General features: G+C 39.3%; 1 protein-coding gene across 1 annotated transcript in view; it reads right to left on the bottom strand.

The window, feature by feature from the left end:
• The window catches only part of LOC128793483 (transcription initiation factor TFIID subunit 4-like), a 147,817-nt gene that overhangs the window by 41,012 nt on the left and 87,838 nt on the right, over positions 1–18,967 (bottom strand). The window contains exon 14 of the mRNA XM_053952694.1: positions 5,432–5,554. Coding sequence (XP_053808669.1) covers positions 5,432–5,554 — 123 coding nt within the window. The remainder of the gene's footprint in view (positions 1–5,431; positions 5,555–18,967) is intronic.

Genomic DNA, 18,967 nt, shown 5'->3' with positions numbered 1-18,967 from the left:
AGTTCTTTTGGGTCTGTCAGGAGCAGTTATGCCTCATATATTGGCTGATTGATGACCTTCTACAGTGGGTGATATTCACTGAGTAGAAACTTTGGACAGAAGCCAAGGCACAACCCTCCTGTAATAGAGACTTCTGCAGGAGACACTACACACCTCTTATGGTTTAAAAGGCAAGAAAGGAAGAAAACAAGGCCAAGTTTTCCAAGAGACAGCTCATGTCTAACCCCTTCCAAAGAGAAAATTACCTAGTATCCTGATTTCTTCTTAATATTGTTAAAATATTGACAAGGGATTTGAGGAATAATTGCAGGTGTTGCTCAAATGTCCATGGATAACCTGAGCATGAGGTGAGAATGTCAGCTGAAATGAATCACGTTCAGTACTGCATTAACCAAAGAGAGACTGCAGTCAAAAGTACTTTTTTCCAACTATAGCACATAACCAAATGCTTCCCACATAATCCTGATTCCATCCTTACACTTCCACTTCGAAATCAGGAGTTACTAAAACTATAAAGACCTAACAGACAGTAATATTAAGTAACTTTCTCTATGTCTGCCTCTGGTACAACACAAATTTCAGTGCTTTAACCAAAACCTTAATTATGTTTTGTACAAAACCTAAACATGAAAACAGCTTTAAAATACTCAAGTTATACCATCTGAAAGATTAATTTAATTAAAAAATGTGGTGCCTTGTACCCAAAATACATCTCACCATCACTTCAGTAATTAGCTTTTCTCTACACAAAACATCTCTGTTTTAACTGTTAGTTTTGGGACTTTCCACATCTGCAAGAACATTATCTTTCTTGACTGATAGAATGGCTGGAATATAGTGGATGAGAAAACACCCAGAGTATCAGATCTCCCTTGAGCACTGGCCCAACATATGGTCCTGCACATTTTGAAAGATGGTGTTTGGGATAGTTTGCTGAATATTCTTAAGATGACTGCTCTGCTGCTGGGTGAGGAAGAGGGCTTTTTCTTATCCCTAAAATGACTGTCTTCAATAAGCAGTGATTCACTGAACTAGCCCTGAAGCTGCCTTTGGAAGCTCAGTATTCAAAAACCATCTGTGCCAGCAAGTACCAGGAGAGGGCTTTCACTTGATATTTAAACAAATTATACCCTCAGATATTTCAAACATATACTCTGTATTTATGTATTTTGGCATACTAGCCATAGGTCTTGATGAAAAGCCAAATTATTTTATTATTATTATTATTATTATTAAATACAGAAAAATACTTGTATTTAACCTTTACACTTTAATTCCATAATAAGAAATGAGGGACTTGAAAATATGCAAATTCTGCATTCATGCCACCTTAGCAGTACTCAAATATTTAGCTTGTAAAGCTACCTGACCTAGTCTTGCAATGGCTAATCCTTTTTTTAAAGCTCCAACTCTTACAATTGCATGAAAATATCCATCTCATAAACAAACATAAATTTTAATTCTAACTCTTAAAAGCCTTATAATTCAGGGAAAAAAAAAACCTGAAAATGTTAACTGAATAGATTCAAAATCAATCAAAAAGCAACTAAGGTCAAAAAAAAGCAACCCAAACCTTATATTTAATCTGACATAGAGGTGCTTAGGGGTGCTAAGTGAAGAACTTCAGGGCTTGCTGTCCTGCATGTTGTACCCTGTTTGTGTCACCCACTGCTGAGTGTCACAGCACCACAGCAAAGATCAGACCTGGGCAGCACTGCTGCTGAGCACATAACGTGGGCCAGGATCCTTACATGCCTAACTTGATAATCACATGCTGAATTCCAAAAAGCTGTGACTTTAGAAGATATTTTCCAATCATTTTTGTCTAGTATTACTAAAGAAACAGAAAGCCCCTAAAAATTCCACAAATGCACTATTTTCAACTCTGCCAGGCAGAGAAGCTGAATCCTTCCAAAGGTATCTCACTTCTCTTTCCCTCTTCTCCCTCACTCTTGATCTAAAGCACATTATAATAATAAGCAGGCTGAATTCCTGATGAGCTGCTGGCTGCTGCAGAGGCAGCTGTGTTTCTAGCAGATAATCTAAAATATGAGCAGACACAAGAGGTACTAAAAAGGAAGCGAATGAAGTGCAGGTGATCTCACATTTGCTGTCTCTGCTTGTAAGTTCCTTTTCCAGTATTCCTTTTCCACTGGGCTCTAGGCCAAACTACTTCAACAAGCAAGCCAGAACTATTCACTTTTTACTGTTGTTAGATCAGTCTTCTTCCTGTTTATCAAATGGAGGTGGGTCAGCCCAGGGTGCAGGAGCCAGGGCAAAAGGAAGGGCAGGAATGCAGGGATTGGGACTGGGACAATGCCATTAGCCAAGGCCACTCTGTATTCATGGTCTGAAACCAGTCACTCACTTGATAGCAGTGTTATTTGGGAACACAGAGTCCCTGCTCATCCACTGTTGTACAAAATATTGTTCCCATGTTTTGGAAAGGCATTTTTAATATGGTTATACAGAGAAGCAAGCAAATTTTTAAAAAAATCATCTCACTCCAAAATTGCTGATTTTCCATGTCCCCAGGTAAAAGTAGTAAAAAATATTAGCTGTACTAGTCCAGGAATGATGGGCCTGGTCTTGATAATTTTTAATAATCCTGTCATCCAAAAAAGGTCTATTTAGCTATGGCTTGAAAACAAGCAAAGAAGTCCAAATGAGCTATGGCAATGTGAGACAGAGAACAAAGTTTAAAGAAAATACTCTTAAACAAAGTGCTGGTAGAAAATACAGTTATTAACACAAGCTTTTTCACATTTCCAAAAGCTGTAGAAGAGCTGTTTCTCTCTAGGTAACAAACAGTACTTAAATACAGAAATACTAATCTTTTTCATCAACTCCTTAAGTAGAATATCCATCATTACTCCTAAATTAGCTTCCTGATCAGATGGAAAGGGTATTATTAAGAAGATCCAATTTCCAAAAATAAATTGTTAGTATTTCTGCTAAACCAAGACTGAATCCAGCACTGCTCACTGAAAAATGGCCAATGCAACTAAGTGAAGTCAACAAGACTTTAGTTAAACAAGAGTTAGTTCAGAAAAGGGGGGAAAAAAAAGGAACATGCCAGGGTGGAATGATTTGTAAATGACATCTTTTTGGATCAGTAAACATGCAGGGTCTCAGTTGCAACAAAAGCAGACACGTAAGTCAGAAAAGGTTAATGAGGAGACGAGCAACTTCAATGCAAAAACTGTATTTTGACCAAAAAAAAAAGTGCAGGCAAAAAAAGCTCTGGCCAATTCAGACCTTGCAAGCAGAGATTATCAGTAGCATGGGCTTTAAACAGCTTACAAATTGCTGGGAGAAATCAGAGTGTCATAGACCATAGGGGAGGTTGGGTATTTGAAGGTGGAATTGGGCTCAGAGGGTGTTGGTACCATAGAACACAGAATCATAATGGTGTTTATAATCTCCAGAAACCCAAAGAAGAGATATCAGACAGTCTTAGATAGAGAATACAAAATTCCAGTATCTTTTTACAGCGAAACATTTTGGAGGAGTTGAGTTTATTTCTGCATAGCAGCCCTAATAAGCTCAGAAGAATACCAGAAAGGGAGCTTCTAGGAGCCAAGCTGTGTCACACAGCTTCTGCACTACTTTAGGTCCTGTTGCCTACAAAAGACATTGAATAATGCAGATACAGTTTCCAAGACCTTGAAATCAGCTTCCAGCCAGCCATCTATATGAGCTGGCCAGGATGGTTTGAAGCTAGGAGAAGAGGGATGGGAGCAATTCCATCTGAACTGGCACACAGTTCATGGCTCCAGGAAATCCATGGATCGGCAAAAACTTCAGGGATAGTTTGCCAATGGAACAATAGAGTTCAGCAAAATTTGGGCTAGGAGAGCAGCAAAAGGAAGCAAAAATAACCAGAAGCCTTTGGAATTTGCCCCAGATCTTTATTTTTCCTTAAAGCACTGCAGCAAGAGAACAAGGAGCTTCTAGAGAGAGAGGGAAGCTGTTCATCATAATCCATTCAGATATAGAGCTGTGATTAAAATGCTTCACTCACTGAAGGTGACCACTCTTTTGTTCATCAAGTTATTAATACCTACAAAAGAGTATTTTTTTAAAGGGACAACAGACAATAAAAATTAAATTCTGTTCCTCAGGATAAAATATTGCTTTGGTGAAGTGTTAAAATCTGAAGGGATCCATGTATTATTAGAAGGTTCAAATTATTTTTACATGAGGGAAAGCCAAAGCCCTGACCACCCAGGTGAGCTTCTAATGAAAGCTTCTTTGGGCCTGTTGCTGTGAGATTTGTTACAGGTGCATGTGGAGGAGAACAGAATTCTTAACTGAATGTAAGATAAAGGAGGGAGACTGAAAGGAAGGGACTATCAGGACAACAGAAAACCCGAGAAACTCCCTCAGTCTGAAATAAACGTTACCAGAAACGGGAGCACCTCCTACGTATCTGAAGTCCTAAATCAATTTTAGAGTGTAAACAGGATCCACTTCTGTTCCTAGCTCAGCTAATTCCCTAGCACTAATCTTAGCACACGAAAAGAGAAAAGAAGTCAGATAAAAGCTATCCAAAATGGGAAACAAAAAGGCCTTTGGAAATGCCTGGCATTTAGACAGTCAAATGTCTGAGCCAAAACTGTTAGTTTAGCTATTCAAAACAAAATGTTTGCATTTTCCTCAGAACAGGCATGTAATAGGGAGAATTCCTCTGACTCCACTGCGTGGGCAGACTCAGCAGAAGGAAAAGCAGCCCAAGTGTATCTGTACCAAACAACACAGTGCTCTTACAGAGCCACCCACAGCAGAGCACCACAGCACCCTGCTTCTCCACCCTGCTTAATATAGATCAGGCTTTCAACAATTTTGCATTTATTGTGTAGCACAGCTACTTCTCCACATACAATATCAGAAGAATCATGCTAATTAATCTGATCCTATTTCTAGAGCACAGTATTCTTATGGAAATTACAATTTAGCATGATTATAAACTCATCTTTGCAGTGGTGGGGGTCACCTTGACGTTCTGGAAGAAGTTTGGACACATATTTATCACAAACCCACACTGGTATTACTTACTACAAGCTCTTGGTTCAAACTGTAAGCAAGACTACAGTTATGTTTTTTCAGATACTTCTTCATTCCCTACTCTTTTTAGGTTTTTTTCAGATTATGCAGAGGAGAAAACAAATATAAAGGCAGTGAACAGTTTAAGACCTACACTTCACATTCAACTATTTAAAAAACATTCTTTAGTGATCTGCTGAAAGTTCACACTTGAAAATACAACTAAAAGGAGATGGCATTTTAACTGTGGCAAGATAAGCTGGGTTCCCGTGCTGATGTGCATTTCCAAATGACACAGCTCCCTGCCAGCAGCAGCAGGAGCAGCTCGAGCTGTTCCTGGGAGGTGCTGCAGGAGTGCTGTCCCTGGCTCTGGGTGCACACTTACCTCCCCTCCTATGGTGAGCAGGCCAGGTGCATCCAGCTTCCGTTTCTTGCGGGGGCCGATGGCTGCCAGCGCCGTCAGGTTGGCATCCCTCTGCCTCATCTGGGCAAGCTCCTGCTGCTGCATCTGCACACAGGGAAAGAACTCTCTTTAGGTTTCATTCTGCTGCCTTATCAAAAAGTGATCTTCAGACCTGCAAGCATCAGGTAGAAGTCACACGTGAGCAATCCTCGAGAGCATTTTACTGCTCCCAGCACTATTTTAGCAGCCTGGCCATAGAGCAATAATGAAGATACTGAAGTTCTTGTGACTTTTCACAAGATTTCTGCTTCCAAATATCTCAACTGTTTCCAAAACCACCATCCTTTTCATTAAAAACTGCCTTAGCAAGTACTATATACTAACTACACATCTCCAGTTTAAGACTGATATGAAGAATGTAAATACAGATTCAAATCTTTTAAAACCCTCATTTTTTTATCTTATATTTATTTTGAGTATTTATTTTGAATTTCAAACATACTTGATGTTTTCTTAAAAAGTATATAAATTAGTAAGATATCTCTATCTAAATGCTAGCCAAAGGTAATGCTGACACAAAACCTTTACAAACTAAATTTACAAGTGTTTTCTGGGCTTAGGCTTTAGGTAAGAATACATTTGACTAGTTTGAAGCAGCTGCCAGCTACATTATGTAACAATATAGCACATTACAGAAAATAGGAGAAAATTCTCTGGCCAGCAGAGAGGCAAGATTGCATATTCACTATAAAGTCACTATAATATTCACTATAAATATTCACTGTAGAATTCTTTCAGAGTGTTAATGATAAGTGTCATATTCCCAGGAACACTAATATTTTAATAAATATTCTGATCAATACCACACAAGAATAATTGATTAGGCAACACAGCGTATTATCTTAATTACATAAAAGCATTCATAGCTCTTAGCAATAATTCCTATTAAATCTCAAAACTTTGGGTTTGCAAAATATATCAATAAACTGAGAGGTGTTTGCTTTCTAATCCCACTGATGTCACTCTTGTTCCCACTTCAGCAGCAGTGCACAGAACAACACCTCAAGAAATTTGGGGGTACTAAAAGCATTGAATGATACAGCACAATTCCTCATTAAAATGAAACGGAACTGACAAGCAGAGATAGAAGTGTCTCAACCATTACCTACACATGATCTGCACATAAAAGCAGGGCCTGAACTATCTCAACCAACGCTAAAAGGAAAGGATGTTTAAGCAAAAAAGTGCCTGTGTGGAGTGTCCATCCACCTCTGTCCAGAAAAAGCAGATCCACCTCATGCCTCTTCTCCAGTGCAGTTCTCAGATTAAATCATTTAGCAGCCAACACACTTGTGCCTGAGCTTTGGTCACAGGCTGGCCAGGGAGTGTTTTGAGCCCCAGGTGATGGTGCCAGGGCCCAGCACAGCCCAGAGCCAGGGCAGGGGTGCCAGGTGACCCAGAGAGCCCTGGAGGGCAGCACCAAGGAGCTGTGGGCAGCAAGTGAGGGGCACCAGGGCCCAGAGCTGGGCACAGCACTCGAGGTGTGGTCTCAGCAGTGCCCAGCACAGAGGGGCAGGCGCTGGCCGGGTCCTGCTGCCCACACTGCTGCTGATACAGGCCAGGTGCCATTGGCCTCTTGCCCCCTTGGGCACACCTGGGCTCAGGCTCAGCCACTGTCAACCACCATGGGCACTTTCCCACCTTTGTCCATGATGTGGACACTGGGACCAAGCACAGCCTCAGCATCCTGACAGCACTGAGCTGGAACTGGGAATGTTCAGCCTGGAGAACAGAAGGCCCAGAAAGACCTCACTGGGGCTTTCCAGTGCCTAAAGGGAGCTGACAGGAAAGGCAGAGAGGGACTTTGGACAAGGGCCTGGAGTGACAGGACACGAAGGAATGGCCTCACACTGAAAGAGTGTGGATTGGATTAGATACGGGGAAAAAATCCTTCCCTGGGAGGTGCTGAGTTCCTGGCACAGGCTGCCCAATCCCTGGCAGTGTCCAAGGCTGCACAGGGCTCGGAGCAACCTGAGACAGTAAAGAGTGTCTCTACTCATGGCAAGGGGTGAACAAGATGATCTTGAAGATCCCTTCCAAACCAAACCATTTAATATTTTCATAGTCTTCAGAAAATTGAATACAGTCATTTAGAGTTTGAAACTCCATTTTTCACACTTTTATGCTATATATTTATTATCATAACTTCAGTATAACATTACCTAAAAACACATATCTCATCTACATGGTAAAAGAATTTCCTAAATACAAAAAGAGAAATGTAGAAAAATATCTAAATAATAGTGCAAAGGTCTATACATACTCCTCTTTGCCAACTCGTATTAGGTTTTTAGCTCAAATATCTTTGGCTCTCTTCCAGATTAAATGCCAGTTAGACAGAGCTGCCCGCTTACCCTTTCAAGGTAGATAGCAACAGTGGTGAGCTCTAATCATTTACAAAGGTCATGATCGGAAGCTAGCCCGTGAGCAGTCATTTAAAATTCGATTGATCCCTATTTGTAGTCAGGGAAAGAAAATGGACATTTCAGCTGTATTGTAATTATGAGGCTTCAAGGCAACTGTAAATAGATGTGCAAATCTAGATACTGGCAAATACCTTAGAGAAGAAATTATTACTATAGTATAACATATATCCAGGAAAGGTTGAAGATAAAACTGCATATAAAAAAAGATCAATCATCTTTTTGCTAATTTGCCTTGCTTGCCAGCCTACAAGGGTTATCACAATTATCAGAAGTCTGATGAATATTTAAGCAAGGGCCAACTGGCTTAGAGTGATCTCAGACGAAGTTGTCAAGCTTTGCAGAATAAGAAATTTTGCACTGGAGTAAGTATTCGTTTCCTGGGAGGTGCAGGTCAGAAATACAGTCTGATAGGTAACTGGTATTATGCAAAGGTTATATGAATATTGTATCAGTATCTTATTCAAAGTCACCATTTGCAAACCCACAGGAAGCTAATACTTGGCTCTCTGTGCTGCCTGTACTGCACTACACCCTGGCTGTTTCCACATGGAATATCAGCACATAGTGCCTCTTGTTAAGATTTTTTGCACAGGTAAATTGTAAAGCAAAAATGTGCCATTTCTCTAAATTTCCCATAGTGGGATAAATCTTGCCCTCACTTTGAAACCTGCAAACTGGTTTTACCAATAAACTATGGAATAGCTTCAAGAATCTGCAGAAAGTTTTGCACTCATCTATTCCTCAAGTTCTTTGTCCTTTCTTTTTTGATCAGTGAGAAAAACTAAAGATGGTTCTTGATATCATATACTAACCTTGACAAATGCACAAGTTTTTCCACTACCTATAATTCATCCCCTGATAGGACACCTGGCTCAATAGACAGAGCCAAAGGAGCTGAGCTCTGTTCTACCCACACTGGGTAAATACTGCTACGACTTCATTCTTCACCTCCCTGTGTCTCTCACCCCACATCACCCAGCTTGTCTATGTCTGCTAGAGGCTCTCCAGATGAGGATCCTCCTCCACTACGTGCCTCACTTATCATCAAGGCCCAGTGGGCTGAACAGATTTTCCTGTAATACAAATAAGGGATATGCTGCCAGCTACAAAAGATCCAGGCAGAAACACAACACAGTTTCTGACACTGGTTTAACAGCACACACCATGGTAAACTACAGCAGGAAAGAATAACCTTTTGCAACCTTCATGAATACTGATCAAAAAATTTCTAATACATCAAACACATAATCAGTGAGATCATAGTATCCTGATGTTTTATAACATAGCAGCTGAAGTGCTGAAAATACTTGATAAATACTGTATTGCACAAATTCTCAACACTCTTTTATAAATTATCACTGGTGGTATTTTAGGTTTTCTTTAAAGCTCACCTGAAAGCAGAGAATCATAAAATTACATTCAAAAATAATCAGAAGAGTTCTGATTTTGATACTGATTCTCAGCAGAGGTCTTCAGCTTGCAGAGGTCAGTGTATTCCAGCTGACAGGAGAGCCTCTCTGCACACTATTAACCCTGAATCTGCTTACAAGAAAACATCTTTGCAGTTTATGGATACTTACTAGCAAGACATTTGAGGAGGCCTCATTTAAGATCCCAGACCATCCTTTAACAGCCCACCATTGCTGGCCTCTTCATACTCCTATTCAAACTTTTATCTTTTTTCCAAGTCACATCTGTTTTTTCACAGCCTGCATCAGATTACCTGCACCAGTCTCTTTCCTACCCATCATCTGCCTTTTCATGAAAAATATTATCCCCACATGTAACCTCTGTTTAAAATATTTTTTTACAAAAGTGGTATCTTGGCTTTGGTTCAAAAGAGGGGACACTGCACCTTGTCTACCAGAGGCCAAATGCACACCCTGGCCTGTGGAGGCTCTTCTCCCCCATGCACTCTGGAATCACATTCTCTGTGCCAAGTGGAAATGACTTTGCAACCAGTTTTGCTTACCTGGTTCCACTGTAACCACCCTCTGAATTCTCAGCACTAAGAATAACATGAATTGAATGTCACCATCTTCAGTGTTCTGAAATTACTCTTAGAAGTACCTGTAATACTAAAGCTACTTAAGCGTCTTACATTACATGATCAATTATATTTTAAACTTAACAAAGCAGCCTGTTACTACAATACAGGCTTCTAACTAAGCCAGTTACTAATTACTGGATATTTAAACAAATGAAGCACCTGTTACTATCTGTATATCCTGATAAAATAATTTCCTGTTACTTAACATGATTTACCAGAAATGAATCTAACTCACTACATAACCAACAAGATGCAATTGTCTGATAGCTGCATTCATTCACACTCTTATTTTCATATTGGGTTCCTGATGCAAAATTTTTCTTTAACTTGCCTTTATCACAAATAATATGGATATACTTATCAATAGCATATTAATATTTCTGCCCTCTGGGAAGAAAGCAACGCTTCAATTCAGAACCACACTCATGAAAAACAATTAACTTTTTTGAAAGTAAAAATATTTATCTAAAACACAGACAAATATTCCAATCTATTATACAAGAAAAATGTTTACAAATTAGATACTGTTCCTTACTCCTTATCAAATCCAAATGTATTTTTAACATGCCATTTACTTACTGGGAGGTCTCTCATTTGTTGAAAACTACACCATAGGAACAAAGCATTATTTTGAACAATGACATTTTCTTGTGATGGTGGCACAGCATTAAAACCACAGAAAGAACACTACTTCACCACTTTAATAAAGTGCAGCTAAGCACAGAAGTTCTAGAATTTTAGTTTGTTTTCTGTAGATCATTATTTGTTATGATACATTTAAGTATTTAAGAAAGAAGTGCCACAAGCCATATGCCACAAGGAAGACAGCCATATGTCTGTGTGAAGTATCAACATTAGATCTTAAAAGCTAGGTTTAGTAATTTCCAAAAGCCAAGAATGCACTTATTTGTCAGGCAAAACCCAGGCAAACAGAAGTGAACTTTGTCTAAAGCAGATAAAATATGTAGATAAATATGGGTAGGAGCTGTAGGTACCAAGGACTAAGAGCAATTTCTTTCCATATGATCAGAAAGTAAGAGGACAGCTGGAACTCTTAAAAATTCTAGTCTACATATAAATACCTTGAAAAATTGAAGGGAGAAGAGGGAGTGGGATCACATGAGAGAGAGAAAGGTCAGGGAGGTGTTTCTGTGCCTACAGGCAGAATTCAGGGATGTTTTTTGGCCTAGAAGGAAAATAACCCAGTGACAGAGACACAGAGATGATCGTGAAGATAAAGAAGAAGAAAGAGCTTAAGGAAGTAGTCATGTATGTTTAAACACTGCCAATATAGGACTTGATAAGGGAATAGAAGCCAAGTTGTAAAAGTAAGTTTCTGTAGTCACAGAGCCAACTCAGCCCACCAGGATCTACATTTTATCTACTTACAATTCCCAACCTAGTTCAGAAATACCACCTAAGAAGAAATGAGAGGAAGCTCCCAGCACCACAGAAGCTCTAAATATCAACAGCATTCATGGGTGAGGACAGGCAGCAGTGAACCCTGAGCAGGAACCTGGCAACAGAGGGTGCTAAATGGCAGAAATGTTTGATGAAAGCAAGATCATATAAACAATGATTTAAGCATTGATTTCTAGCCAATAGGCATCAATGGAAATCCCTCCTAATTCTGTTTGCGATGGATGGCTTAATTCCTGATAACAGGGTCATATGCTGAGAAAAACTTGTCTTAATTGATGGTTCTGTAACATGTATCTATCAGTCTCAGACAGTGATTACACCCCCTGGAAAAACATCTTTTCTGCTGAGGAGTGCCTGAAATGTGGAACCATTACACATGTCCTAAGATGCCCACGACAGAAGGTGCAATTAAAAATGAAACTCATTAAAAATGCTGGCAGGAACCTCAAGAAGTCCAGGACAATGATGAAGAAGGATGGGTGCCTCAGTGAATTTCAGGGAGCCTTGCAAAGCAGCTCGTGTGTGCAGCAGCCCTGTGCTGTTCCCCCAACCCTGCTCTGGCTCTGAAATCTCTCAGGGTCAGCACAGCTCCAGTGCCTGGTAAGGAACTGCTCCAAGTACTGAAGTGCTGCAAAAATGCCACACCAGAGAGGTTTCACCTGTGTCACAGCAGGTCATGAACCAAACACATTCTGTGAGACTTTTAAACATTCACAGCTCTGACAAATGGTATCTCATTTTCTTCAGTACAAAGCTGGATGCTGCTCCTTCACAAGTGTTCTCCCACAAGTCAGTAAAAGCTCCAGCCATCCCTTGCAATGGCTGCACATCTATCTGAACTAGCTCAAGATTGTTCTTCACTGTGAAAGGTGTTTGTCTGCTGGGTTTTGGTGAGGGGAGTTTCTTCCTTTTTCTTACCCACACACTTTTAACAGCGGCTGAAAATTATTGGATAGCGTTAGGGAAAAAATCACCCTGGGCAAAGACCAAGCTGGGAATGTTTCAGCCTCAAGATGACTGTTTCTCAAAATAATGAGCATCTGAACACAGTTCTGGAATCTTAACTGGAGTACTTGGGACCAAGCATCTTTCCTACAACAGACATTTCTGTTTATTATAAACATTATAATGAAATTATAAACATAATTTCATTATGTTTTACAAGTTTGCTCGAATTTTCCATTTAAATATGCCCTATTACTTTCAAGACAATGTGTCAAACTTTAGATATAGAAAATGCCAGGTGCATCCTGCCTTTCATTTTTATTTTTCCCTGAAACAAAAAGCCTTAAAATTGTAATTTTTCCCACTCTTGTAAATTACACGGTCAAATGGGATATTTAAAACAATTATCCTTATATCTACAATTTTATCCCCTTACTACTCAAGACTAGATACTGTCTGAACTTTTATATATATTTATATATATATACATAAAATAGTTTAATTTTCTTGGAAGTATCCTTAACAGCTGACTCATAATTTATAAAAACTCAAAAGCATGAAGAATTTGAAATTTGATTTTAAACTCTTGCAATTTTTTAACATACTAGGTTACATTTTTGGATTTTCCAAATACAGTACACTATTATTTAATTATTTATTAACTTAAACACATTGATTTCTGCAACAGTCCAACCATTTCTTAAGCTACATATTCCTATCTAGAGTAACACAGAGTATAATAAATACTTAAGGAAGATATCCCTCTAGCACCTCTGAAAGAGCTCTACAACAAAGGATTTTTTGTCCTTCCAGCAACTTTAATCACTACATTCCTTCACTCCTCAGAATCTGTTGTTTGAGCTCCAGTACAATTTCCCTGGTTTTGGTTATAATATTCCTCAAACAATGTCTCTCCAGTAGCACCAGTTCCAGGCTCTCCTATGCTAAGCTGGAGACACATCAGTTTTAAACCTTTCTATTTGTTAGATCCTGCAGCAGGGTGTGGCAGATTTGCCAAGCCAAATCTGAGCAAAGCCCGTTTGAGCAAAGCGTTTCTGAGGCACAGACAACTGGGCAGGATCAGCACTGCTGGAGCTGGCAACTTATCAGAGTGTCAGTAACTTACCTGTAGTAGATCAGGAAAAAACTCTGACAAATATCCCCTAAGATCTGGTCTTTTATTATCAGTCTTCATTTTATTTTGAAGCAAGGCAACCATGGACAATCACCAATCTTCTCAAGCTGTTGTCCAAAGGACACAAGACAGCATCAGTATGGGTGAGAAGAACAGAGTCAAAGAGCTCACTGGCTTCACTCAGGGGCTCCTCGGCTCAGGAGCACCCAGTGGAACATCCTCACTCCCAGGGCCTGGAGAGAAAGATGGGATAAGGTATTTTGCCAGGCCCTTTGCTCATCTAAGAGGGGGTTTACTATACTCCCCAGAATTCTAGGATCTTCTCCTTTCCCCCCAAAGTAAGACATTGTGTGAGGACTCAAACTGATGTTTGAATCAAGATCAGGGAATGTAAAACACAGTGAAAGCCTGTGTGGAGCTTGGTCACGTCTAGAGTTACAGACTGAAGTAGTAAGAGCAGGAAACCTGTTGAGCTGTGGCTTTGGGCCAACTGATAGGAGCACTGGCATGTGGGAGGATACTCAACAAGGAGTGTGCTGTTTTAAAATCATGCACTGGAAAATACGAGTGCAAGCAGTAAATCCCAAAGGCTGTGCTGCCCACTGTAACACAGTGCTCAGTGCTGGACTAGAACGTGAACCAACTGCTCTGCTTTTCACATGGCAGGTAACCAGTAAACCTCTCTGAAAATACCCTTCACAGAATCCTCCATTGCGTCTGAGCAATACAACAGCTATGTGGATGGTGAGAACTCCCCATGGCCACTGCAACTTTGTATTAGTGCTAGGGGAGTCTGATCAGGAATTATCTACACCGTCTTCTCCGTGCATCAGGAGTTTCAAGCCTTTTGTTACTTTTATTTCTGTTAATCTCTGGCACAACTTGAAGTCTGAATTAATTAAAAAACAGTACACCAGAACAGCACCAAGAAGACGGAGGAAGTTCTTGGCTGGTCTGTCAATGAAGCCAGCTGAAGACTGAGGCACACAGAATGTCTCATCTTCCTGGAAGTGAAGAGTGACGGTATTTCATGCCATAAAATCTCACATCAGCCTGAAGCATTTTCCCTATTTTTTTCCCCAAATAAGTATATCTATCTTTTGGTAAAATTTCTCTGGCTATATTCCGTTAGCACAAAACTTCAGAATAGCAGAAATTTTAAGTGCATTTAAAATAGCAGTTAATCAGAAATTCTAGTAAGAGGCTTTATTAACTAGATTATTCCAAAAGAAAATGCCCAGATTTTGATACCAGTCCTCTAGCATTCTTATGGGAAATCTGCATCTTGAAACTGCCAGCCTCATTTGAGGAAATGAGGCGAATGTAGCAATCTACTAAAAATCATTTGGCTGTAATAAGTAATTTTAATCAAATAGTTAGAGAGAATGGCATTGGAGTTAATGTCTGAAGTGTCATAAACAGATGGGAAATGTGCAGTGTAGCGACTGGTTGTGCACTTTTAACGCAATTTCCTCTTCTGCAGTCTGGATTGTGGTTTGATCAAGTCTAAGTGACATGACAAAAACAAATTTAATTTATTCTGAAACTATATTCAACTAAAGAATACACAATACAGCAAGTATGCTACTCTGCTGGAAAGTGAGGTTTGAGGCACAGCAAAACACCGGGAACAGAAATAGCCACACGCCCACCACCTTCTTCCCCTTGAAAGTTGTGGGGGTGGTGCTGGGGGTTCACTTGTAAAATGGAAGTTCCACTGGGGATGCAAAACAAGCTTGAATTTAAATAATCTACATCTTTTCTATTTTAGATTGAACTATAGCAAAACCGCTACTGCTCATTTGTGCTGCAGATCAAGGGAACAACGCACCACAGTGTGGGGACAAAATATTTCAAGCAATTTCTCAGACACTGACAAGTAGTAAATTAGGGAATCTTGTAAGTACAATACAGTAGTCATCCCCTTCTATTGATCACATATAATTTACATCTTACAAAGATGTGAATTCTTGCATTCTCACTCCACAAGGAAAATCTCAATGATTTATTCATTTCAAATAAAAAATAGAAGGTAGATGAGAAGAATTACTTCACAGGCTGTAGCTTTCTCAGGGCACTAGTGCTAGGCTCTTCTTTCGCACTGCCCGAAGGGCCTTTGTGTGCAAGTCCCTCTAATTAACAAGGTGAATCATGCAGCAGTTCCCTAATTAGTGAACATGACAAGCCAATGGAAACAAGCAGACAGACCTGGCGCACAGATATGGTCAACAAAAGGCACAGCAACACACCATTAAAAAATGCCTATTTCATGTAAATAAAATAGCAAGTGAACTAGCATAATACTTAATTTTCCTTTTCATGTTTTATGCTTATTCCTCATTTATTGCAGATATAAATAACGACACAATAAATCAAGGTTTCCAACTGCAAGTCACACCACCTCTCCAAAATCAAAGACTACTTATCCTACGTGAATAAGCATCTGCTCAAGGGGCATTATTTGTTTTCTCTCTTGTTTTTCTGCTTTAAAGAACTGCAGTTACATTTTATGCTTAGGACTTTAAGAATCCATTAATTAATTCTATTCAAAATTATTTTTTCTTGAAATCCTTTTTCACCAATAGATGAAAGGAGTGCAATAGTTGCACTATTATTGCAATATAAAAAATGCCTACATTCCCAACATGTCATAATTTCTACCTTTTGTATGAGAATAAATAAATAATATAAGTGAATAATCAAAGAATCAGATTTGCATTAGAAAGGAAATGAGATGATCTAAAATGTACCTTCTTACCTTCCTCTTTCCAAGTAAAATATTTTTACTCTTTCACTCTTCCTTCTCCTTTTCCTAAAAACACTAATCCCACCTCCAAAACAACACAAGGGGGTTAATTATTTTTCAACTGATTGCATATTGCACCTTTGATTTAGACTTTTAAAATCGTTCAACATATTACAAGTCTAAAATGTGTGTCACCACCAGCAGAATATAATTCTTCACAGAAAAGCTCCACTATGCTTTTTGCTCTCTATTTCTTGGCATATTATCATAAGTAAGGAGAACTATAGATCATATCCTCATTACAGGCTCCTCTTTCTCACAATCTTGGGGGAAAAAAAAAATCTGACTTTCCTCTTTGAATTGTAAGGATAGAAAGGTAAAACTTCCTTATGTTCTAAAACTGATGTTCAAAATACTAATGTCTAAAAAACCCACATTTTCCTGACCAGTCCAGTTTTAAAAATATGGGAATTGAAATACTGTCCCCTAAGACGTAATTGTTCTACATGCCCTTAAAGGTTGTTTTTTGGCTAGAAATTTGAAGAATATGTAATGATGTTCCATTAGAGAACTGGCCAGCTGTTTCAAAGTGGTTTTAAATGCACAATAAACTCTATCAGGGATGACAAGGAGAACACTGGAATCACTACTGTTTGCTGTGCTCATTTTCCCCCTTCTTGTTTGTGCGCACATCCCAACTTGTCTCGGATCCCACCCAGCACAACCCTGCCTAGGACAGCTCCAAACCCAGGCTGGAAGTATCCTCTTTTAACATCAAGGCACAATGGATAATCTGCTAACAACTGAACTCTGCTGTGCCATATGCAGGCAGGAAGGGTTCAGCAAACAACCTGTCACAAACACTTACTGTTGCACAGAGCACTGAGCAGAGCAAGGGCTCTGCACGGTGCTGCTCACTCGGCCACCCCACCTCCTGCTCACACAGCTGGGCTGCACTGCCTGCTGCACAGCCTAAACACAGCCCTGCGCTGAAATCCCCCACAGCCTCATGTGTGTCGCTCGGATCTTTAAGATTTTCTAAAGCCTTCTGAGTTTACATTCTTGTAGCAAACTTTCTCACACAACTTTCCGTAAATAACTTATTGTTTTGCATTCCTTCATAGAGGAGGAGAGATTTGATGGACTGGTGGTTTGTTCAGTGTCATTGGAGAGGTGGCACTTTCACCCTCCAATCCACTGGCACCTTTGGAAAACTATAAATGCTGGAGTCAGAAAAAATAAAGTAGTCTCTTTATCGTGACAATAGCAGCAGCTGGCGTTGTGCTTTCTCGTGTCCTCTAGTGACATATGTGCACCTTAAACAACAAAGTCAAGGCAAGGAAATGGGAAATAGACACCAAACAGGCACACCCAGAAATCAATGCAAAATCGCAACATTTGATTGGTTGTGATTGATTTTCAAATAAATTGCATACGCATACACAGGCTATTTTATGTATGCAATTGCCAAAGTATTTTGCATTTAAGCAAAAATGTTAGGATTTATTGTTATCAGCTGCACCTAATTGTCCACAGGAGTTGTTTTGATATGAGATTATATCTAACACCAGAGGGACAAATTCTGTTTGTTTTGAATATTGCTACTGATGTCAATAGAGTTGTTCCATAGTTACAGTGGTGTGGCAGAAGAATTCAATTATAACATTTAAAGGTAAGGGACACACATTTAAAAAGTGACAGGAGCAAAAATGCACTCAGAGGTGCATTTTATTTGACAGGGCAAAAATAAAATTCTCCAACACAAAACAGTGAGATCATTCTCATATTTTCTATGTAGCCTACCACATGTCCTCAGCATTCCTGAATGTCCTCAGCATGCCTGCTAAGGCACACATTTCCTTACCCATTGGATTTAGGATGTTTGTTTTTCAAATTTCAGTACTTTCCAGAAATTATTTCTCCACACAGCTAGATGGACAGATGAACATTTTTTAACTGAGGAATTATTTTTAAAGCCTCAGTTAAAATTACCTGAGGATGTTTATGAAATGTACATTTAAGATTTTTTTCTTTTGTATAGCTGAGCAGATCACGGAAATCACTATACATTGCGATGTTAACAGAAGTATCCATTGACAAATTTAAGAAATATATGCATTTTAGATAACAATGTACAAGGTATTTAAATATTATAGGAGCTCCCTATCCAAATCATCAAATAAATACAGAGCAGAACACTGTCATATATTACTGAAACCCAGCACTTTGTACTGAGCACCATGACTGCACACAAAACACACAGAAGTTTCATTCAATAGTTAAGCATATTTCACCTCTATGTCAATTACCCAGATTAAACACTGACAAAACTGGGATAAAGAAATACTCTCAGGAAACCTTGCCAGTCTCTCTTGGCCTGAAGTTACCTTTCTTCTCTACTAAAATTCAGAGTATTGCTTGATTTCTGCACCCTAAAATAAGGTACAAGATTTCAATCTTGAGACTTAAGTACAGAAGCTCATAGAGTGAGCTAATGGAGCCCCATAATCTTTACGTGTTTCCATGCAACCTGAAGGTCTGTATCACTCTATCTTGCAGTCACCTAGATCACCAAAAAGGTAAAAACAGCAAAAAGATGCAAATACTTATTTCTTAAAGGGAGGAAGAAATCATCCCATACTTTTGTTTTCGGACACACACATGAGGTTCCTGAACATACTGCTAAAGAAGGAAAGACTAGCAAATGCTGATGACAGACCATTATTAAAAGACA

This window comes from Vidua chalybeata, chromosome 11 (assembly GCF_026979565.1).
Source record: "Vidua chalybeata isolate OUT-0048 chromosome 11, bVidCha1 merged haplotype, whole genome shotgun sequence".
Taxonomy (NCBI): Eukaryota; Metazoa; Chordata; class Aves; order Passeriformes; family Viduidae; genus Vidua; species Vidua chalybeata.
The sequence above is the reverse complement of the archived record's forward strand: the minus strand, read 5'-3'. Positions and strand labels throughout refer to the sequence as shown.